This window comes from Gavia stellata, chromosome 19 (genome assembly GCF_030936135.1).
Source record: "Gavia stellata isolate bGavSte3 chromosome 19, bGavSte3.hap2, whole genome shotgun sequence".
NCBI classification, from domain to species: domain Eukaryota; kingdom Metazoa; phylum Chordata; class Aves; order Gaviiformes; family Gaviidae; genus Gavia; species Gavia stellata.
Window position 1 is genome coordinate 16,138,822 of NC_082612.1, and position 25,214 is coordinate 16,164,035.

General features: G+C 40.9%; 1 protein-coding gene across 2 annotated transcripts in view; it reads right to left on the minus strand.

The window, feature by feature from the left end:
• Positions 1–6,109: 6,109 nt before the first annotated feature.
• Positions 6,110–25,214, minus strand: part of SLC10A7 (solute carrier family 10 member 7) — a 146,554-nt gene continuing 127,449 nt past the window's right edge. For both annotated transcript variants that reach the window (XM_059826875.1, XM_059826874.1), the window contains 2 exons: positions 9,454–9,599; positions 6,110–6,269 (listed from right to left, as the gene is read on the minus strand). In XM_059826875.1, the coding sequence (XP_059682858.1) occupies positions 6,225–6,269; positions 9,454–9,599 (191 nt within the window). In that variant the 3' untranslated portion in view covers positions 6,110–6,224. The remainder of the gene's footprint in view (positions 6,270–9,453; positions 9,600–25,214) is intronic.

Consider the following 25,214-nt stretch of genomic DNA (forward strand, 5'->3'; position numbering starts at 1 on the left):
TACAGCGGTGAGCTGCAGGCCCGCGTGCCTGCGGGTGTTTCCACCCAGGGGAGCTGCGACTCCTAATGAAGAACATGAGAACCGTAATGTGCATGGGTGAAGTCCTTCAGTGTCAGCACAAAGAGCCAACTCCTGCTTCCCCAGGCAGCATCTTGGAAAGCTGCCCTGGTCTATTGGTCATGGTTATCCTGTCATGCTGCTACGGGATGGGGTCTCAAAGAAGAGAGCATCTTCTTAGAGGTGCTCTCCAAGCAGATGAGAGCATCATCTCGGTGATGACACCAACAGGTTCAGTTAGGGACAGCTAACGGGGAGAAGTTAAAAAAAAGGGGGGGATGTGGGAAATTAGGCTGAAGATAGGGAAAAAAGACATTTTATCACTTACTTCATCAAAGGCTGTTAACAAGAAGTCGCAAAATTACATGGGGAAGGCACCAGGAAACGAGGTAGAATTTTGCAATGTCTTGGGTATGGGCTGTGCAGCAGACAAAGGACACTGACGGGGAAGGACTGCAGTCACGCTGCTTAGAAACGGAGGGAGCACAGAATTGCAAAAGCTTTTGTCAATAGAATTTCATACCCAATTATTGTCACGGGACTCTCAAATTTTATTTCCTGCAATTCTTCTGGCAAAAGGCCAGTTCTCACATGACCTCCATAATTTTTTTAATCCTATCAATGAAATAGTCTTTCCTTCGAGGCAGCCCATTTTCTTTCCTTTTAAGAGAGCTGATTTCCCTTAGAATTTGGAACTGTTTCGTAAGAAAACTGACCAGAAATAGTAAGTTTTCTCTTACAGAGATGAACTAACATTGGCCAGCCTTTGATTTTGTTACAATTGTACTAGATGGAGCCCACCCACAGAGGATGCCATCCAAAGAGGCTTTTTTTTCTTCTTCTTCTTAACTGGGTGAAAAATGGTTGTGCCAGGTGACAACTTCAAACCCGGGTAAAGAGCGGACAATACGCACCAGCACGGGATCCTTAGGAGATGCACAGCCTCTTCTGCGTGCTGCAGCTGTTGGGTATCGGCTGTCTCTCGGAGCAGGGATCACAAGCAATTTCTGATCTCACGCCTGTTTCTGGTCTGGGTTAGCAACGCAGAGTCAGCGTGGATTTGAACCTACCAGATAGCCTAAGAATTAACAGGTTATTTTATTACTTAACAAACCCAGGTGTTGGGAGCGACTCAGTGGGGCTCTTCCTGGCATAACAATGCCAAAGGCCTTCGATCTACCTGCCCTCCTTGCCCAAAACTGCAGTCAGTAGGGTAGGTGGCAGGGAGCAGAGCCTGATTCAACTGCAGCTATTGCTCATTTTCTTGTCACTCTGTAGGTCACTGGCTGGCAGAAATCTCTGCGGAAATGCATCTAAAAATATTTTGAAAACTTGGCCTCCGCTGATGAGAAAATTAAGTGGTGACTCATGCTCCCATCAGCTCCAGACCTGATTACTGCAATTTGATGGGCTGAGAAGCCGGTATTCCACCGAGACTGCAATTTGCTTAGGGGAGCAGCCGAGAGGCCTCATTGGCACCAATTGCTTCCAACACATCTCTCTTGTCCTTTTAATCACTAACAAATTTAATTTCACTTCTCACTGAAGATCTCACTCTCCACCTTTCTGGCAAGAGAACAATTTAGAGGCTGCTTCCACGACCTCTGCTACAGCTCTAGATGCCAGCATGAAGCGGACCTGCCCGTAGCAATGCCTCGCGCCTGCGTTTCCTGGCGTTGCTTTCTCTAGTCCTGCACATCTAAAGCCGTAGGACAGTCCTTGTCCACGCGACTCCAGAGGATTACTTACCACCCTGCAGGCTGTTCTCTGCTGAAGGAGAATTTTACAGGAACCGTACACGTAAACTTTGAAGAACTGAATTCATAATGCCTCCCCAAAGAAGTCGCAGTCTAATGATCACGAGTGACAACGTGGTTTAAGCAAGAAAACGGCAAAGAGGAGACAACCTCCCTCTTCTGACACTGTTCTGATACGATGCTGTAGGTTTGGTCTGGGAGATGGGGGCTACCCGTGGAAACAGGGACAAAAGAGATGCCGTTTGTTAGATGCTGGAAAGGGCAAGCCATCAAATCTGAAGTAAAATACTCTTCATTTACTCTCATCATGTGCTACATTATCACGGAGCTTTGTTAGAACAATGGCACGGCTTTTCAAACGGCTTCCCTAGGGAGATCGCTCTGCAGCTTAACAGCCCTTTCACTGGAGATGTGCAAGTGTAACCAAGGGCAGAATTTAGTCTCTTGTCTAGTTAACGTGTTTGCGAGGGACTGTATGTGTTTCTGGCACTTTATAATAATAGTAATATAAATGCATTTGGATTATAACAAAATGGAGAAACTATGATTTAGCCCTTTACTGTGTTGTAATTCCCAAATGCATCAACATCTATTTAAGTGCAAAATAGTCTACCGTTTACAAATACAACGCTGCGATCGTCTGCGGTAAAGGTTCTGTATGAGATTATGATTCAATACAAAACACAATTCAGTGTCTGAAATTTCATTTTTAATGTCAGAATAACATCAGAAAAGTAGCTCTTTCTCCATATGCAGTCTTGCAAAAAAATGTATACCAGGGACTTGGTCCTTCCTAGTGATTTCTACATATATAACTGCTCATCTCTTATGCACGTATGCACTTGCACATAAATAAATGTGCTTGCAGACAGACAATTATTTCATCTTGCCTTCTAACCTCCTGCTGTCAAGATATTTCCACAGAAAACCGTACACAAATAAAACTAACAGCTCCTCTTTCCCTGACTGCCAGAATAACGTAGGAGACTACTTCTGTAAACCCAAGCTGCCGGATTACTCTCCTTTTGCTCTGTGAACAAGCACAACTGGACAGCTGCTGCTGAGATTGCTTTTTTCTGTCATACAAACTATTTGCACTAACTAAAGGATCTATAAGAAAAAAACACAACCACAATTTTAACTACATAAAAAGTTATTTCACTTGGACCTATTACTGGGGTCATAAAAAGCTTCTCAATTTAGTGCACAAAAAGGGAAATAAAATGTTTGAGTAACTCAACACAAAGTGCTAAGATTCCCTGGGACCTCTGAAGTGCTCTTTTATTGTTTGGGCGTTTTTTCCCTCTGCTGTCATTGGATGGGATTATAGATATGCAGAAGGTAAGAAGTGTGGATGATCAAGAAAATCCTTATGTTTTAACATGGGCAAAGTTCTCGTTTGCCATCAGTTTTGCCTGATTATGTTCAATATCAGATATCTCTCAGTTAAATTTAAAGCCAAGAGGTTGAAAAGATTCAGAATTGTTCTAACCCTCTACTGAAAGACTGGTGGCGTTCAATGAATTGACTTTCAGTTGATGATTATCTGCAGTATTCTGAGGACTTTCTTTCCCCAGGTTTAGTTCATAAAATACTTCTGTACAGTTCACGGATTTTTTTTTTTTTTAAAGAACAAGAAAACAGGTTAAAAGCTTACCCACAAAAGAACATAACATAGGTAACAGAGGTAAAAAGTTGACCTAGAGGATAAGTAATTTTACCTTGTTTTCCTATTAACGAAATTAAATTCAAAACCATTCTGTTTATTAAAGACATTATAGGCATTATAACAAGTCATAAACCAAACATCTTAACAGTCTTTAAACATAACAGAACTGATATGCATAATTAAGTTTCATTAGGTATGGATTTAAAATACATATTTCAGTTTTGCTTTATATTCCCTTTAGACCAACACCTCCAACACTCATACAAAATATTTAGGCTGCCCCAAGCAATCAACAAGGACTTTGTAAAGGCTCTAACAAAACTCCATCTTAAAACAGTTTGAAATATTCTTAAATGTAGAAAAAAAATAACAAAGAAAAAAGGATGTGTTCAGTGGAATCTAAGCAAGTTGTTGGATGTACTGAGAGTCGGAGATTCAGTACGCAGAGGTAGCTCAGTAAGGGTACTTGCAGTGTTCTGACTATTTAGCACTGACACAACCACAGTAAGTTACTGAACTCTTCCTATATATTTTTAAAAAAGCGAGCACTCTTTCTGGGCCTCTTGCTTTGTCATTCAAAACCAAGAGAAAGAGTCCTGGATTTCGCTGGGATTGGGATTAAGTCCTTATATACTCTGGAAGTTCAGGTTTATGGAAACAGAACACAAAGAAACTGTCCCGAGTCTGGACTCTCCACTACAAGCTGGGTTTTTGAGCCCAGACAAAGGAATTTTTCCCCACATGGAGCCAGTTACCAGTTAGCATGCTTAAGGAAGGGGAACCTTGAATTTGGCCCAAGAAGACGCATGCTATTCTCTCCAATTACCTCGCAGGCTGGCCTGTTGGTGGGTCTGACTACGTTATCTAGGGGTGTGCTAACCAAAACTGTGAGCTCACTGCCCGCTGCCCTTTGCATCACTGGCCAGCGAGGAGAGCGCACAGCCCTGGGGGACACGGGCGGTGAACAGTGTCCCTCAGCCCTCTCGCCTGCTCAGTGTGCAGAGCTTGATCCCCCTCCAGGGAATGAAAGAGTTCAGGATGTTGCCATCTCACGTACCTTTGTTACACGGTCGTTTTATTGGTGATGACAATTCTGAACAAGGTGACACTGTCAGCTCCCAGTATTTTCTCATACAGATGGCGACAGAGCAGTCTTGCACTGACTGACCATCAGGTAGAGCACCCATGATTGGTACCAGATTACTTTCCTGCTGTTCACAGGAATAACGGACTAGGAATAACAGACTAGATAAACCAAACACAATTTTTTTTCACTAAGGCAAAAGGATATGAACTTCACATGCCTACTGTCATACAAAAGATCTTTAGCGTGTGTAAATGGCTATAGCCTTATCAGAGCTACAATAATTTACATCTGCTAAAAATCTGCTCCCAGGTGTTTGCACCATTAACTGCAATGTTAACCATGACACCCATGAAACTTCTGCATTTATATCGATCCCAGTTTGACCTATTTCTTTCATTCCTTATAATGTTTTAATGCACAATTGCCAGCACAGTTTTTACAGATGGGTACACCTCGGAGTCTGGACTAGAGTACACTTCTGAAATCTTAACCTCCTGGACAAGATGCAGTGCTGGCTATATGTTTAAATATAAGCCTGTGTTCCTTTCTCTTCAAGACTCCTCTTAGAAATAGTATTTTGTATTCTTTTTTTATTTAAGTTTATTAAAAAGAGTAACATTTTATTTTTAAAAAAAGTTGTGACTGATTGTCAAATTAGCTAAGATAGCGTTTCTGTTACTGTAAGGATCCTTTTAATTGCCAAAGATAATAATTGTCAACTTTCTTGTCTTCACAAGCTATTATTCATTACCAATGCAGCAATATAGAAAACATAGCTTGGCTTACTACAATAAAGGCTCTGTTTCAATATTAGCATCCTAAATTCTGTCACTGAAGATCTCTGTGCATTGCACCGGGGGAAGGAAAAGAAAAAAGAAAACCAAAAATTTTTGTTCTTCAGGGGTAAATTATAAAAGATCTCCTAGCTGCAAACACAAATACTTCACTCATAACCCAAGCACCAGACCATTTCTTTGAAGCAGCTTATGAGGCATTTAAGATATACAATGGCACAATATCATACAATGGAATTAAAAGAATTTTCTTGAGAAACCATTAACTTTGAAGGAATGTCTAGACAACTGTGTCAACAAATGCAAATAATTCATGCTTCTCAGCTTCTATCCAATGGATGGCCCCATGCTGAGTATACACAAACTCAGAAGAAAAAGACATGTCACAGTCATATGACTAGGGAGTGTAACAGAGTCACACAGAAATTCAAGTCAATCTTGGAAAAAAAACCTTCAGAAAGCTCTTCCCCAGGGTAAGCCAGCAGTGGGATAAGCTTCTGGTCATTTTGGCTAGTTTAAAACAGAGACTTCCAGCCGGTGCACCCTGGCTTCAAAGCAGAGGCAATGGAAGAAACAGCTCTTAGACGTGACTATTCACTCGGTTAGAAAAATAAAAACTAAAGGACTCCAAAATACTGTACAACCTCTTGCGGTAACCAACAAAGTGGCTTCTGGAAACAATGCTTTTGCCAAAAATGCATCTGTAAGGCACTTAACAGGTATCTTTTTAATATATATATATATATAAAAAAATAAAATATGCACTGAAGTAACATTCACAAATACCCAGTTGTCTCAACTGTCCGTGTGTACAGTATAGTACATATATACATTCACTGTGACACAGGCCATCTCCATAATTATACCTTCACGGGTGCTTTGGGCTGCCTGGTTAACTTCAGTGCCTGTGAACAGTAAACAGAACAGCCACTTTTTAATACTCTTAAAAGACAACCAACAGCACAAGACAAGATTTTTATTTATAAGGGGCAACAAAACGCTGCGTACTTCTGGGAGGCCGAGCGAGGAGTCAGCACGCAGCTGACAGCCCACTCCGGGTTTTGTGGTGATGTTTTTATCTCTGATAGCCCATCACAACCTCCTCCTCGACAGACAGCCTTAACAGAGGAACCACAAGGAATATGGCTACAGCGCCAGTGAAGGAAGCGGTGGTGGGTCTCAGATGTCTTTTAGAAAGCAACTATTCGGAGCCCACTCAAACCACTTGTGGCACAGATACAAGAGCTTCTGACCCACTTAGGGAAAGACTGGGAAGAAAGTTTCTGCCAACACCTTTGTGTTCCCTGGCCTCCTTCCATATGGCTCGAAGCCTGCTCAGAGTATAGTCACTGCTGCCGTGGTGGATGCCACACAGCTCTGCTGTTTATACCTTCCTTTCTGAGAAAAGGTAAGAATAAGCCAAAATCCATCAGTCCAGAGGTGATCTTATGCCAGGGGACATCGGATGTCTTTGTAGCTCTAGTCTACTCTTACCGAGGAGGAGAGAAACCACATGCCGCTATTTGATGGCAGGGTCCAGCTCTGTGCTCCCCGCAGGGTTGGCCCACTATGGTAGCCGAACTATTTATTCAGCGTGTGACAGAAGTTCAACTCAAATGATATGACCATGCTTGCAGTTTGGCAGGAAGCAGCCTCTCTAACTTTAACATAGGAGGCAAATGTGACAGGCTTAAAAGGTGTTAGGTTTTCAGCTGCTCCTGTATACTGATGTGGTCACTGTGAAGGATGCCTCTGGCTGGTGTGCTCTGCAACAAAAAAGCTCAGTGCTTTCTTGCGTGGGATGAATCGGCCCGAGTGAGAGGGAAATTCGTGGAATTTGCAAATTCCTGAAGTTTGGAACCTCTGTTTTCCCTAACCTTCTGCATGAAGTGCCCTGACAGACTGGCATTTGCGTGTCGAGAGACTTATCATTTCCAGAGGGCTGGCTAAACAAGCAATTTTCAGTCTGAGAGATGTCTGATGGGTCTTCTTATTGTAGATATTAACCTTTAATATTGTACATTTAAAGCTTGTAAGCACTGCTTGAAAAACGTTCCAGCACAAATGTAAACCCTTAAAAAAATCCAAACCTTTAAAAATAAATAGGCTATGTTCCCCTCGGAAACACCAGCTTTCAGAAACACCAGCATTTAACTATTGTTAAATCTAGCCGTTTGAGGTTAGTCTTTTGGATATTATTCAGCAAGAGACTTTGGAGAGAGACATCGTTCCACATTTTGTTTGGGGAAACAATTTTTTAACTTTGTAGTTTGGCAGATTCTGCTGCCATATTTACAAACTAGAAATACCTTAGTGTAGATGAACCTCTAAATATTTAAATTCAATTTCATACAACCAGATCACATGTACTATCATAATTAAGTAAGAATGTCACTGCAGTTGAGTACTGTGACTGGATAACCGTCTCCCCCTGCAAGAGAGATGCCAAAATGAAGCCAAGGTGTTTATAGAAAATAAACATCAAGGGTGATGATGACATGTTTATTTTCAAAGCGGGAGACCATTATCCAGTCACAACATTCACTTCTATTATACTTATTATAACTGTACCAGACCCAACCTCATTGATTTTTTTCAAAGAGTAATTAAAATAACATTTGTGAATAATACAGAAGACCAACTGAAGAAACTGCTGCAACAGAACAACAATCCCCCAAAGTGGTTCTACAGTAGCATTACAGTCTGATTAGCACAGGAGGTTTATTTGATGCTTAATGAATAAGAAACTAGTGCTGGTAAACTGTAAATCTCTCCAGTACTGGCTGACTTTTCTGATGCCCTGTTTAAAGGCTGTGTTAACTCGCAGCAACTGACAGCAGCCCCTAAAGGCCATCACCACCCCTGAGGATCAGGGAGGTCTGGATGCGCTCCAGCCCCACTCCTGGTCTTGGCAGCAGACAGCAGTTAGATGCTGAAGAGAAGCCAGCATTGCAGGGATCATTCTGTCACTGGTAGTGTCAACTTTAGGCTATCTTTCTGCAGGAATAGCATGGAATTTTCTTTACACAACCTGTCATGTCTCCTGATAATTTCTGATAAAAAAAAAAATCTTGACTTTCAGACTGATGGAGAAACAACATATGATTCTCAAATTTCCATTGTTGGATGCTAAGATAAGTATATCTTAACAAGGTCTGATTTCTGGACTCAGTTCCTGAAAACTGAGAGTTTTCCTGCTTTTTACAATTCAGGTAACCAAAAGTGAAGCCACATAGAAATCACTGATTTGGGGAATTTTAGCATTCAAGTGAGCAAGGTGACTTCAGTGGAGTGAAGCTAGGAAAACGGCAGCCTGTTGGGTTTTACTAGAAAATGGAAATGTGGAAGTTATGAAAAAAAAATTTCTCCACCGACAAGTGTAGAATGCAGGGTACTGGTGGCACTGGGCTGCCCACAGTAGGTCTCAACCTTCATCTAAAATGGCTGTCAAAGACTGCTTCATTTGCCATAGCTTCTTGATCCTTATTATCTCAGAACATTAAAGGCAGCATTAAAATCAGTTGCACAGACTAGCTTTCTGCAAGGTGGTTAATACTGCTCTGAGAACCTGACTAAAACCATTGCAATTATTTCATATAGATCACAGAATGGGTGTCAGAGATGTCAATGGCTTCAATTGTACTGAAATAAGCATAATTTGAATCAGGGATGTTGATGCAAAAACCTCCAGGTTATAGTCTGCTATCCTACAAGCTATCCCATGCCATAATTTTGGCATGAAATGTGATGCACCAGACTCCTGTAGACTTGCTATTGTAAAAGGTGACACAAGAAGAAAGAAAAAAAAATTTAAAAGTTTCCATCCTTCTTCAATGCAATTCAATTCAGAAAGTGCCCTCTTCTTACCTGATCTCCTCAGCTCCCATGCCAGCAGACAGATCTTTGTCACTTCTCCGTAAGGGAGATGCAAAGCTGTCATTATTAGCTAAAGACGGAGCCAGTCTTATTGGGCATAATCTGAATTTGTAATGTGAATGAATTCATAATTTGAACTAACTGTAGAGGTCTAACTTCAAGATTTTCCTCATAGCACACTTTCCATTGTAAATCAAAACTAGCAATTCTTACCTTTTGCCTAGAAACCATCCAAGATTTTATTGTTGGTACCAACAGACTGCCAAGAAGAATCTGAGCAGGATGATAGATGAGTAAGGGGACGGAAATTAAGGACAGGTGCTCATAACCCGCAAATACTATCTTCAGCATTGGAATGCCTGCAGGCAGAAAAACAGGAAACAAACTCTCACCTCAGACTTCGAGCTCCACATAAAAGCAAAGCTTTTGATGTTGCATTAACATTTCACCAAAAAGAAACCCCAAAAGAAACAAAATGAAGACTCAAAAGTTTTATATGAAAAAAACCAACCCAAACAAACCAGCAAGAACATGAGCAAAAAAAAATACGTGGTAGAGAAAGTTCTGTGGCAGAAAGGAAGGAGTAGGGGAATGCCATAAAAGATCTTTTCTAATTATACTAATAGCTGTCAAACTCCTGCTGAAGACTTGATATAAAAGACATTCTGCTATAGCATGACTGTTCGGTTGCTGAGCATAGTTCTGTACTGCTTATTTACCACTTCCTCTCACTGTGCTCTGTTTTGTGTTTTCATGATTGTCCGCCATCCAACCTGCCCGACACCTGCTTGTAACCCTTCTTCAGTCCGTTCACCAGTGGAGGAGGCTTTCCTGGCATACTCCCTGCCAGCTGGTGAGTACCCCAACGACAGCCTTCCCTGCTTTGACTGATTCATGTAGTCAAGGCAGAGAGTCAGGTACTCTGCCGGTGAGTGCTCAATGTATTTAGAACAAAACTCTCTGCTCTACCTGTATGTTTCAGAAGAGATACAGCATGAGAGAGGAAAGGTGTAGTGAACTGAGTGAGCAATATGAGGTGGTCATGCCTATGAAGAGGTAAGGAGCAGCTGGAGTACAGAAGTTGCTAGATGCTGGAAGAAGTGAGTGTAAGAGCTAAAGATGGGCCATTTTTCCTAAGAGCTTGAATTTGCACTCAACAGTGCTAACTCTATTAGACATCTCCATGTATAATCTTCCCACTTGATGATGCGATACGTAAAATTAAATTTGATTTAGTTTTTCAGTAATGAAACCGATTATGTTTACTTTGAACATGTTATTGTTCAAAATTATCTGTTTAAATCTTGGACCTTTGCTACCATGCTCCACAAAGCATAGGTGTGGGCAGCACTGTCCTGCTTGACCAGACGTGCACAGTTGCCAACAAGAGCAGCTGCGATTCCTCAGGAGCCCCCCGAGAACACACCTTATTTTCTCCCTCATCTTTGATGTCATTCTAGGAATCTTCAACCAGCATCAAGCTTGCAGCAAAGCATACCACACACAGTTTTTGCAGAGGTCACCTGCGTGTCTCCTTAGCAATGACAAAAAGCCGAGCTTTGTGCCACGTGTCCTCCATTCCCCCATTAGTAGATGTTCCAGATCAGCCAAAGTTGCCATGTTTACATAAACTTTTGTCTATGTCTTGGATAAATTCCGATTCTCAACACCCTTTCAGGTTTCCCTTAATAAAAGTTGCCTCCCCCCTGTGTGAGGAAACAGCTTATTTGTTGAGTATTTACCACGGCACCAGTGCCCCACTACTGCTGACACATGTTCCAGGCTCGCTGAAACCTTCATGATGTTTTCACAGCACCATTTATTGTAATTATTTTGATTAGCTTCATCACATTACACTGCTAACAATCTCATTCCCATACTAGTAGCCTTTACTTATGTGGATATTTCCAGGGAAAGATTAAATCAAATAAAGAAAGGCTTGCATGCTTAATTTCAATATTATAATTACCTTCAAAACAACATCACGGACCTATCACACAATAGGGCTGCTTATTATTAACACTAATTTCTGGGGCTTGGGAATAGCTAGTATTTGGATAGAAATTAAATGGGCATTTGCATTATATTAAGGAGTGTAATTTACTTCAAATGCCCATCATACCATTTCTGTAAACAGATAAAGGTTTTATTGCCTGTTTCCAAATCTCAACTTGACCCTTGTGGGTCCTCTTCTGTTCTCTAACCACTGAAAAATAAACTAGAGTCCCAAGCTATGAACATGCTATATTTATGTTCGTAAGACAGTACCTGGGGTTTTGGTAGTGCAATTTCATCCATAGATCCAAAAACACTTTAGTAAGCTGAAGAGGACTCCTACAGAGAATCAGAGAACACTAAAATGACTAGCCTAAGATCACACAGAAAACTAACGGCAGGGATGTGAACAGAATGGATCCAAAGTGACTGAGACATGCTTTAAATTACTGTACATTTTCTGAACCAAAAGAAAAGATGAGAAATTCCAGCCTAAAAGGTAAATTCTCTAGAGGAAAGCTATTTCAGTAAACTAGGAAAAGAAAATTAAAGTTGTCAAATATAAATACAAAATACTATAATTAGTGTGACAATGTAATTAGATCACTGGGTGGAAAGAGGTTCTTAATTCACAGCTTGTTTAAATACATGTCACAACAACAGGTTCCTGTAAGCCACTAATGTGCAATTAAAGTTCCTGTTATTTACCAGGAACAACTAACTGGTGAAAAGAAGAAATAATAATTTTTTGCTGGTAACCATTTGTTTAACAGAAAGAAAAAGCCCTGTTGCCTTTTTATGCACTTTCTGATTTTTATAATTCCAACTTTGCCAGCATGCAACTCTCTCAGAAAATATTTCGTGACAGAGATCCACAGACTACAGTCACAAATGCTTGTGTCAGTAACATTACCACAAAACCACATGGGTTTTATTTATGTTTTGAAAATGTTGTCTAAACTTTTTCATAGCAATACATAGGAACTGCAAGCATCAGTATGACTGCTGAAGTTTTCCAAATACATAAAACTCATGCAAATTCCTGATTAGGAAAAACATATATTAATAGTTACTTTTCCCTCTCTTAAATAAAAATAAAAAACTGTATTTTTTTAATATATATAAAAAACTTGGAAAACCCCCCCCCCAAACAAACAAAATGAAAACCAAATCCCAGCCACAGAAAGAAAAGCGACGTTATAATGCCTGGGCTGATACTGGATGCTGTACCTTAGCTTCTTATGCACTTTCAAGATGAGATTAGGAACTAGCACTAAGAGAAGCTATAACAGAAACACTGACTGAAACAATAGTGACATGAACAGGCGCTGCTATAACAAAACTAATAAAGTGAGTGAGATGAGTTTAAATGTTTCAGATAGATAGCAAGGAATGAAGGTGCTAAGCAAAATAGATATGGTTATCTTTATTTTGGGCTGTCCACTCCTCTCTTCCTCACCTTTCATAGCATATTGCTTCCACTGCTAATGGAGTATGACAGCTACACTAAGGCTAAGATAAATAAAATTTTGCTCAGCATCAAATCACATATATTAAAACCCAGACAACTACCTTAGTCTTAAGTTTCCTCAAAGTACGCAGCAGCTCCTCCCTCCCACTACTCCCCCATATTACTAAGGTATTTATTTGCCATCCGGAGCATTAAGGCTGCGTTCACATGTATAAAGAATAATGCCTGTAAGGATTTTTCATTTCTTTTCACAGAGCCATCAATCATGCTTATCTGCATTTCAGGGTAATTGGACTGATTTCCACAGGTCTTCATCCTGATTGACACTGGAGGAGGAACAGTGGCATTATCAGTTTATATAAAATCTTTTCGTTAAGTTTTAAGACTGCTGTCATGGTCTGAAGGCTCCTGCCACAAACACCCGTTCATGTTGCTGCGGTTTATGAAGTTACAGGCTTCCAGCAGCTTGGTTCAGCTCAACCAAGTTCAACAATGCCAAAGACCCTCATGCACTACGTATCATGAGAACTGAATGACAAAGTGCTCCTCTGTGGTTTGGTGCCAACTTGGGCAGCTTTGCTCAAAGTAGGGGCATGACAAGCTATTGAGTTGCCAAAACCTTTTAAACAGCCTTATCGCATGAATGTGTGTCCAACTCCTGGATCAGAGCTGACCAAATACCGTCACAGGCGCAAGCCAGGGTGGTATCCCATCCTCCTCCAAAGAAAGAGGAAACACGGTCCCCATCTGGGTGAGAAAACAGCACCTCACCTGACCAGGACTAGAGAGAGCTGTGGCAGAAGGGAGGAAGCACAGAGGTCATCCCACAGATATCCCTTACACACAAGATCCCTGGTATTCCCAGCTTTTTAGCCTAAATTTCCCTCTTCTCCTTGTTTGGCTATGCTTCTCCTACCAGTGCTCCCCCATGTTCCCATCTTCCTCCTTGCTCTTTGGCTCTGGTATTCAGAGGCTCTTTTTCTTTTTCTGTTTGTATTTTCTCCTTTCCTCCTTTTTGCTCCTCTTCTCCACTCCCATGCCTCTAGTCTGTTTGGTTTTGCTTCCCAAGACTTGCAGCAGTGTAAATTTTGGGTACTTCCACTGAAGTCACTAAGATGCACTAAGTGCAGTGGGCACTAAAATCGCAGTCCCCCTGCAACTGTAGAAGTGAGTTAGGCCTGTGATATGGAGTACATTTCATTTTCCTCCCTGTTTGCGTCCTCACTCAGCCCGTTTCACGTAAGAACTCTGCAAACCTGTGGAAAAGCCAGCAAGAGAAAAGCTGTTTATCTGTGACCTTCAACAACGGCAAGGAAGAGCGAGAGGACTGCTCTTACAGTCTGGTCTAGAAAAGCCCGGTTTGCTCTCCACTGCTCCAGGGTATTCCAGTTTGGCTCCAAGGCTGTGGTTTACCAGCCCTGGTCAAAGGCCACTGTTTCTCTAGTAGCCTGCAGAACTGAAAGCTGTTTATCCTTCCTCCAGCTTTACACCCAGTATAACCTCCCACACCCTCCCCTTTCCCCTTTGCTACTTTCATGTTTCGTAGTCACCTTCTTAAAAGGCCCATGAAAATATTATGGTGCACTTCACTACATTTAGTTAACTGTAAAATAATAATAATAAAAAATCCTAAAAGATTTGAAGGTATTTTTAAGATAATTTAAATATAGGACTCTTTTCATCTAGCTATCACTGCAGTAATATAAATGAAGCAAATTAATTTTAATGCTCCAAGGTACTGATTCTGTGTCACTGTCACTGACAGGATCCAACTAGACTTTATGAGATGGCATTTGACTTTATGGAAGTGAGCACTATGCACGCATTTACAATTTTACAGGGACTTTAAGCTGTCATGCTGAAAAATGTTTATAAAACATTAATCAAAAAATGCCTCTTTAATACAATGCATTGTCTGAAAGATGTTAGAAGGCACACATTGTAAATGGATTCTTTTTCTGACTAAAGTAATTTCTACCAAAAGCCTTTCCCCACTGCTATACAAGTACACAGTGTGGAGAGATAAAGAGCACTTTCTCAGCACATTACTACCTGATCCAAACACTTGGGAAATCACTAATGTACAGCATGCCATATTTCCATGTCACACATGACACGTTTGTCTAAAATTACCCAACAGAGTTTGACATTGCAGCATATTCCGTAGCAGAGCTTTCAACTGACATCTGCCAAGTAAGAACTTCAAGTAGGAGCTTTCTTCTTCTAACAAGCAAGTAAGAGTTTTCTTTTATCCTATACCCATGACGGAAGTGATAAAACAATAAGTACTGGAAATCAGGGTTTTTTCTGTTTTAGTATGTTTATTTTATGCTTGCTGGATGTGTAAGCTCCCCTCAAAGCACTGTTTCATCATTTGCTGTTTTCTATCACATTGCAATGGGTTCAGAGAACTTAATAGAACATTTTTATTACCACCGAAACATAGGCCATTATCTCTCACACCCAAAGCATTATTATTGCTAGATGCTCTACTTACATACTTCACTGTATAGTTTTTTCCCCTTCAGTGTCTTCATAACAAACAATGTAGCCTAAAACTTTATTGCTTGTGTTACTGAAACACATTCCAAATCACAAAACACTGCAGCATTTCTTCTTAGGAAGAGAGGTTTGGTGCAAAACAAAGAGGTCATCACTAGGGCTATGGACCCACCAGGCACTCAGGAATCAGAATGACCCTCACAAAGAGGCAGTGGAAATACTTTGAAGAAAAGCCTTAGCCTCTGCATTTTCAGTTCTCCCTTCTCCTCATCTATACATTTCAGAACTCTCCATTGCCATAATCTTCAAGTGCAATATACAAAATGAATCAAGTGTATGATGGTAGCTTCTCTGACCCTCTCCATGCCACTCTCTTTCTGCAGGATCCTCTCAGGGGTTGATGTGAAGGGAACACTAGTAGGCCAAATAGCTATTTCTTTTTTTCAACTGAGAAAAGGCCTGTACAGAGGGGCATATATTGCATTAAACCCCTCCTAAGCTGCCAGAGCAGGGGGGTTCTGAGCTTATCCCTGCAAAGACAGCATCAAACGAGCACCGGAAATTTCACCGCCAAGTTTCAGAATAGTATTGCATGAAGCCTAGTGACTGCATGGTGGGGAAGGGTGGCGAGATCCGGGCAAAATCCAGTTTAGAGGAATAGAAAAAGGTTGTTCATGCAGATAGCTACCAGAATGGCAAGATGCTGCTAATCTCTTGTTTGAAAACTTTCTTCAGAGTTTCCCTGTTTCTGCCCAGGCAAATCACATTGCTATGGTTAGTTCGGAGGAGACAGAAGTTTATCTACTCTACCTATCCTCCATGAAGGCTAGCCAGGGATAGAAGGTGTTTCTTGCCCTTGTTCAGACTCTGTCACGACATACTGAGATCATGATAGAAGACGCTTTTGACGAACTAAGTGGTTAAGGATTCTTTTTCCTATATCCATGCCCTCTCCAGAGCATGCACTGAACTCAAGTTAAATGCTCTTCCCTCAGGACCAGTTTCTTTCAGGTATGGGAGTAGCTGAATGGTATTTGACAACCTGTAACAATACAAATATTCGCACGCTACTGAGTATTCCCATTTCAGCTGCAGAAAGCACCTTCCAATGTAATATGAAATCACATCACATTGGAGGAAGAACAGACTACTTGAAGCTGAGCCTAAAACAGGCAGCTAAGCTCTTCCCCAGGTGAAAAATTCCTCAGAGGAAAATTTGGTAGTCCTTTTCCAGCCCCCCTCCAGCTGTAACTCTGAGATTTCTTTTGCTCTTAGCCCTAACCAAGACATCCTAGACCTTACAGTCATTTTGTACTCTGCAAAGGAATCAAGGCTGAGAGAAGTCATAGACAACCTTTGCTACTCTCTTGTCCAGACGGAAATAACAGTGTCAAGGTAAGATTCCATCCACAGTGGCTAGACGATAGTTTACAATGGTACAATGGTTTGTGGCACTTTTGGTTCAATCACACCTTGGTGACAAAGCCTTGTGTTACCATGGACATCTGACTTTTGCCAGTAGGTACAAAAGAGATCATCCATCAGCACAACCACTACTGTCTCCAGGATATACGACACTCGGTCTCTGATTGGGAAGGATCTGCGATGTTTGTAGTGGTTGAGACTACATTCCCCTTGCCTTCTTGCCCACATACATGCAGTTTGAAGACTTGTGCTTAAAATAGTTTCAGGGAAAAAAGACAATTTTTTTTTCAGTATGTTTTCATATTTCAGGTCAAGTGTAAGTGTAATGGAAAGCAAAAAACCAGGCTCACAAAGCGGTAAAAACAAACAACTGAGGGGGAGGTGAGATGTTAAGGGAGTCTGGCAGAGCTGCACGGCAAAACTGCAAAATGGAGGACTATCCTAGTTGGATTTGTAGGTCTGCGTCGACCCTAATCTTCGAAAACAGTTTCACCTTCATCCCTCTCCTTGGGAAAGAGCAGTGATTTACCAGAATATTCAACAAGCCCTCGCATTACATTAAATGACTTGCCTCTTTTGGAGGACTAAAATTCTTGGGAAGGCTCTGTACTGATTCAGAGCGATGTGGTCACATACTGGCCATACAGTTATGCTAGGATGCAAGAGTTTCGCTGAGACCCACACTATGTTGTAAGAGACGGGACTGGTCTAATATTTAAGGAAAGAAGGAGAATGAGGAAGAAGAATGAGAAAGAAGATACTTCTTTTGCCATAACTCTGACAAGAATAAAAAAAGAAAACCTAATATCCTTGAATGCTTTTACTAATTCTTGTTCTTCAGGTAACTGGCTCACTACACTCATCACAGAAATCGGTAATTTAAATGCAATGTAAGTACAGTTACTAGGAAACAGCACATCTTGATACTATCAAAGTTTTAGGTAAATAAAAATGTAAAAGCTGGGAGGAAGAAAGAGAAAGTAGAGTTTGTCTATTTCTGGGTTTTCAACGGGTGCACTCAGATTGGAAGTGATGTTTAATCAACAACACAGGCAATCTCACCAGCTGCTAACAATGAAACATTTAACACCAACAACTGAAGACTAGTGCCTTAGACTCCAAAACACCTCCACCTGTCTGACAATATGGTAGTAGTAATTAGTTAATAGGGAATTCAAGAATTAATTGAACCACCATAAGTCGTATTTTAAATGTGACTTATCCTTAATTTGGCACCACAGTGCGGGCATAGCAATGTTGTAAGCTGATCCTCACACTTCAGTGCTTTTTTTATTGCTTGGATATCAATCAGTTCACTCTTCATACACATAACATACTCAAGGCACAGGGTAAATTCTTCCTTGTAATTCACTAGCAATATTAAGCTATGAAGTTTAAACAAACGGAATTTAAACACTTCCTTCCCTTCCCTATAATTCTTGTAGCCAACACTTTTTGAAGGTTTAATAGGTTAGACCTACTACTGAAAGGAATTCTGGACAAAGAGATTGACAAATGTCCTAAAAACATGAAGCTGAGATTTGATTAATTTGATTATTTCCTTGAACATTACTGCCCTTTCCACACATAGCTGAAGCTAAGATTTCTCAGAATTAAAGTTTTGATTATGTGGATTTTATTTACACATATTATTAAAAAATCCATTATAAACATGTTTTATAGTTGTTCTTATTATATTTGCAAACACAAGCAGGAAAGGATTATGCTCCAAACTGTTCCATACTACCTTTTAATTACATTTTTTTTAAAGCTTTTTCTCTCCTGAAACCTTGATGCAAAGGAAAACATGATACACAAATTCATTACAAATGGTAAAACAAGACGACACTTCTTTCTATAAAGAAAAATATATTTGTTGGGAATACTAGTACAATTTTTCCTTTAATTCTCTCTTAATCTGATTTCTGTTGCCAAGAAAAGAAGATATGAGGCCAGAAAAGCTTTAATGCTCCAGCCACTTGGGAAGGCATTTTGAGAAAACAGCTCACTACCTAGAAATACTGAGGGACACGATTTCCTATTCTCAAACTTTATGGACTAGGGTTATATGCTTGCAGTGGTCATGGCAGCTTTTAGAGGAGGATCCCTCCTTCCAGATTCCCAAGACCTTCCTGTAATAGGAGATCTCTGAATTTTGCTGCTGCTGTTGATTTTTCACATCTTTGCACCCACCGTTTTAGAAGTGTCTGGAGTCAGCAGCTCAGACTGGCTGCCAGAAGGTGCACCGAGAGCCACAAATGTAGATGCAACTCTCTCAGGGAGACTCAACATCATCTTCAATACTCGCCAGCTTTAGTATGGGTGACACACGTAGTCTCTGCCAGCTTGAGGTAAAAAAAATAAATCTTGAGTCATGTCCAAACGTGGATCTTCCCAAGGGCAACCTGTCAGCTGTCTGCTGAGTATAATGTAGTTTCTTAAAGCAGATAAATTAACTTTAACTGGTTTTGGTGGGGAGGGAGGGCTCTTGTATCATTATCATTTTACAGATGGATATGTGTGTTTATTTTTTTTTTATTATTATAAAGAGGTATGAGCTTGCTGTCATTAAAAACCTGCAATCTGGTTTTTAGTGTCTGATCCAATTACGTGTACATCTGGGAAGACACACAACCAAATAAATAATTGGAGAGGTGCAACTCTGAAATGACAATTGTTATTCATCGATCTCTTTCTGCAAGTCGAGATTGAGAGATGTAAACTTCAAGTGAATGAGATCTCCTGGGTGAGATTCTTCAGTTCAAACACAGTAAACAACTGTTGTCCTCTGATGCACATTTTAGTACTGCTGGAGGCAAACTTTCTAAATATTAATAAAAAACCTACTACTGGCGGAGTATACAGATGAAAAGGAAGCCCTGGGAGCTGGTACAGAATTTCTTGCCACATTCTAAGTCTAATCAAAGAAACATACGTTTCAGGTCAGAAAGGAAAGGAGATTCCCTAATTTACTCTAGTATTTCCCCTTCTGGAATCACAGAGAGGTCAAAATTGAGTAAACTGCAATAGATGAGACATGCTATATTGTGAATCTTGTGATTAAAAAACCAAGGGAGAATCAGGTACTCTGTGTGCAAAAGCCACTATAACTCACTGGGCTATGCCATCTCCTATTTTCAGATTGGCCTGCCAGCACATTTCTTTTCTGCAAGCGTAGCCCCTGGGGATGCTCTGGTCTGAAGGAGACAAACAGGGGGTGCTTGCCCAGCCACGTGTATGAGTAGCAAGGGAAACTAAAAGAGATGCTCTGGCACAGACTATCCCAGCAACCACAGCCTACTCAAAACTGTCAGTTTGACTTCTTGTGGAGATAGCCCTTTCAAGTGAGTGGTGGCCTTGGTATTACAGAAATGTTTATGCATGCAAAATGGCATCTCACCTCGGATCGATTTGTCTGTGCAAGCAGGAAACATTCATGCTATTCCCAATTACAGAAATCTTTAGTCTGTATTTGGTTTTTACTAATATTCTGCTATGGCAGCTGTACTGGAAATAGCAGCATTTCCCAGGCATTCTTTGGGGTCTACTGAGAAAGAAGACATGCCAATTACATGGTAATAACCTGACTGATAATATTGTTTGGTGAGAACCAAACATTGGTTCTAGAAGACTGCCAAGCTAGGAAAGGCGATCCACCTGCCCTCAAGTGGGGCTGCAAAAAAAAGATGTTAACACAAGAGAAGATCCAGGTGCTTCTGCTCTCCCCGCTATCGTCTCATGTAACACAAATCCCTCAATTCTTATTTTCCAGAGACAGAGAGAGGACAAAGAGAAGGGGAATCACAGAGCAGGGGAAAAAGCCCAGCCAATCACTTCCTGCTCCTTCCACGCAAATGCTGGGCGAAGGCTGAAGAGATGGGAAAAAACTTTTCATTTTGGCCCAAAGAATCACAGCATCAAAACTCATTAAAGGTTCTAGCAGCCACTAAGGCCCCTGGGACCTCAGAAGCAGGAATGGGAGAGAGTTTCTAACTCTCTGGCAGTAGTGAGGGGTACATGTTGGCCCAGACATGGCCTCCACAAGACACTCATTCTTTCAAGCATATTCCTCCCATCAGCTTCCCTTCTGACCCAAGCATCAGCACCCGCCAATTCTAGGCGGAGGAGTAGCCAGATCATTTTCACTTACGTCGCTTTATCAGACACCTGGGGAAGAAATGAGACTAGAAGTCTGTAACAAGTAAGAAAGTATGCAAGTTCAAGAACTAATAACACCAGGAAGTATGACATGATGCCAGCAGTAATGTCTCCTGTTCAACACTCACAGGCATATTTTAAAAGTAAAAGAGACAGTATCAAAAGTCTTACTCTTAAATTAACCAGGATTATTTTCTAGATCTTTATGTAAAAGTCAGAGGAATTATTCACACATTTATAGCTAGTCACTATAGTTAGTTCCTTGATGAATAATCGCCTTAGAGGACAATTCTCTGCCAGGAGCAGAGAAAAAACGCCACATTTCAAAAATACCACAGAGCATAGCCTGAATACTCACTTAGGGCAATGCACCTGATTTTACCATTTTACTTTCAAATATAGAATTATTAAGAGATGCCTCCTTTTTAAAATCAAAATGACCTACCTTTTATCTTAAAAAAAGCTGGAACATTTTGGCATATTTCTGTCTAAAGGAGAAAGGTAATTATCACCACACAGTAAGAGTCTGCGCTTGATTAGTACAGCATTTCAGAGTTTGGGTATAGGAAAAAACAGATGAAGCAAAAACCCAGCTAACATTAAACAGCAGTGGTTTGGGCTGTGCAAATATCTTATTTATCTCCAAAAAATCTTGTAAGGAGATATCTGTAGAAAACAAGAGCAAACTGCAGATAGCGGTGAGCAGACTGGAGCTGTATGTGAGCACGATGAACTCTGTCACACCGTGCAGCTGGGGAACCTGGGGGAAGGCGTGGGCTGATTAATCCATGGCCTAGATGATCCGCTCGCAGACAATCGAGTTGTCTGTGAACCCACTTGTGCATTACAGCAGGCTTTCAAGAATTGTTCAAGTACAGACTATCAGTTCCGTACTCGTGCAGTAAGAAGCTGTGTATTTAAAAAGTAAATTTGAATGAAATTAAAAGAATACAAAAGAAAGTTAGTGCTTTGGCGTTTATTTGCAAAATGAACTCTATTCTTTCCTGAAAGTATTTGGTAGCCTAGAAACTTTGATGGCATTACTTTAAGAATTCCACTGTGAAAGAACTGCTACATTGATAAATCCAAATGAGGTAAAATGCACTTGGCATCACAAACAATACCCTGATTTTACTATAAGGTGGGGTTATTTTTGTTGGTTTGTTTTGTTTTTTTACCATCTGCTGTTCATCATACTCACAGTACTAAGATTTGCACTTGTGGTAGCCAAAATAGGGAGCAGTACTGCCTTTTTTGTTGATAAAATTATTTTACATAGTAAATACAAAGAATTAAAGTGAAAATATTTTTTTTACAATCCTGCATTTTACTTTTGGAGTTGTAACTTCTAGCTAGCAATTCACTCGCTGCAAAAATTAAAAATAAAATTACTCGGCTGCAACTTTTGTGTAAGTGCAAGCAACAACAGCAGTATTTTTTTAGATGAGCCACACTGATAGCTTTGCACTTCCTTGAGGCCTCTTCTCTTCTCACTGAATGAACTCCAGGGAATGGCATCATGTCGGGCTTTCCAGATGGATTATGTGAAGCCATAGCTCAATGTCATTTTCAATAGCAAGGCTCATAATTAAAGGTCAAATAGTCACTTCATCTGCAATCAATCAATAGAAGAAGTACTAATACTAAGTACTAATCAATCAATGGCAAATGCACTAATAAAAGCCATGCATCAAATGTCTGCATATGTGTGTGCTCACATGTACTGTGCATATATGTGAGTAGGGAGAAGGAGAGAAAGAGAACAAAGTGTGGGTGAATATGCCAGAGGGCATTGTGAACACTGTATTTATCTTCGCGCCCTGTAAGTTTATATCCTGTTTCACTCATTAAGTGAAACACAAATAAACATTAGTTTTTCTGCATATGTGATGCACTGTATTCAAAAAAACTGCTAAAGCACCCACCTCTATGCAGAAATATTGGCTTGTGTTCCTAACTAAGAAACACAAAGGCACCCACCCTGTGTAATTTGTCCTTACACAAACATGCCCTGCACTCTGATCTTTGAGACAATAAGTGTGTCAACCGTTCTGTCTACAAAATAAAACCCAGCATATGGGAACAGCACTCATCTCTGTGCAGAGCAAGCACTTATTCATGGATTCAACAGTGGAAGTGGCAGTTGGCCTCATGAGCATGCACTGCATGGGAATTAGTTGGTTTCATAATACGGTGTGGGAGAAAGTGACTTATAAAAGTCTTCTCATGCCTCTCCTATTACCACTTCTAAAGCTTTAAAGCTGTCAGCTCTTCTCCCACTTTAGTCGGTGCCATTCTAAGCTCCCCAGGGAATGGGCCAGACGTACCTATTTGGAGTTTCACCTGCCAAGCTGAGAGAAATCAGTTTGAAAGTGAAAGAACAAGTGTTGGGGGGTCATTTATACACTACCACTGGAATCTCAAAGACAAACAAAGCAGAGCTCCACAACGGATGTGAAACCAGACCCTGAGCTGTGTTTGTGCTTTTAGGCATTGTAATGACAGAGGAAGAGGGAAAAACTCTCTCTGCTACAAGAGAACAGAAGGTTTCTCATTGCACGGTTTATAGCAAACACCTCTGGACAAGGAGAAATGTGACAGAACAGCAAAAGAGTAAGGGCCAAAACGCCTGTGTCTGTTCTCGTTTCTGCTAAGATCAGGGTGGACAAGATGGTGCTGTGGACAGATTTAACTGTCATTCAGAAATGGCTGATCCTTAAAAACAAATTAGACCTACTCCGCTTCCACCTTCAGTGAAGGAGTAAATACTAGCTGCTCCGGTTAATGTTCCTGTTAACATCATCAGCTCAGGGGCATGCCTCATCGCACTACAGCTTTATAAAATGTGTGTTTATGTAGCTCGGTCTTATCTGGACCTGGTACTAGTACCGAACAGAGTCAAATACCAGTGGTCTCAAAACCATTCAGCTTGAAACTGATACCCAGCAGGCATGCCTACATAGTGCACACACTGTGTAGGGCTGCACACAAGAGCGGTGAGGTCCTCAGGCTTACCAGAGGTGGGCTTCCAGGGACTGCCAAAAAGTGCTGCTCAATTCAGGACAGGCTGCTGCTGGCCCCACGCAAGTCAAGACCGGGAGCCTCGAAGAAACCTTGACAAAGCTGAGCCCCAGAGATGGAATACAGCAAAGGAAGCACAGGTCCCAGCCAGCCAGCGATCTCAACGCAGGCCCTGAGCAGTAAGGAAAGGTAGTGCCAAAGTGCAAAGCCTAAGAACGAATTACATCTTGTGACTAGCCTCCTAGGAGGCAAACTTGTTTTTCGTGAGACACCAGCTCTTCTAGGATGAAGGTAAAGCAGTCTGTCCTGAAGCTGACAAACGGAACAGTCTGTAGCTGAGAAACAGTCCCGCAATACTGTGTTCCACCATCTACCTGTTTTGTTTCAACTTGCACACTTATCCATGAGACATCTGTATTAGCAGGGTAAAAGTACGTATGGCTGGGGAGAAGCTGTAGTAGTCCTTGAAGTCAAGGTGACCAAAGTATTTTTGTTGGTGTGCTTGGGCAAAGCTGCAAAATACAAAGCCTGACTCATCGGGCTGTGCTAATGAAAACAGGAACTTGGAATTGGGAAAATGCGAGCCAAAAAGTCAAGCAAGCTAGGAATCTCAAACTAGGTTCTTCTAAAGGAGAAAATAAAATACAAAAAGGAGAGTGTACTGGCAGAAGAAAAGTGAACCGACTCAGCTGTGTGCATAGGGTGCAGGTGAAGGCGGGCTGCATGAGGATGCTTGGTGGAGTGAGTAAAAGAAATGAAGAGTCCTTATTTTTTTCTGGCTGACAGCAAGCCCCTCTAGGACTTAAATATTAAAAAAAGGCTTTGTGCTTATTTTCTTAGTGTCATGGTAAGCTGCAGAAGTATTCAACAGAGTGTATATAAAACTATTTTCACTGGGGAGACTCACATATTTGTGCTGTTAAATACAACCAGCTTCTCTCTGTAGTATCACAGTTGTGTCCTAAGTTTATACGTACCTCCAAATAGCAAGTACGGTAGTGTATTATGGCTTACGTGTGGGGTTGCTTTCTACAAATACAAGCATAACTGTCCTCCTGAATACAAGCTTATTTATTAGTTGAACCTTCAGTTTCATAGAACATTTGTCTGAAAAAGACCTAATGTCATTTAATCTATGTTCTGCTCCAAGGCAGGATCAACTCTACCTACCTAATTCCTGTCTGAGGCTTGTCTATAATGATAGGAGATATAAGACATCAATAGGCAACACATTCCAAAGCTAAACTGTTTTACATTAGACAGGTTTCCCTGATTGTTAGCTTAAAACATCATAACAAAGTCTTTCCCTTTTCAAAGTCCACCGTGAAAGAGTTACTTTTTTGCATCTTTGCATCAACCTTTTATGCATTCCAAGATCACTACTGTATTTCAGCTGTCTTCT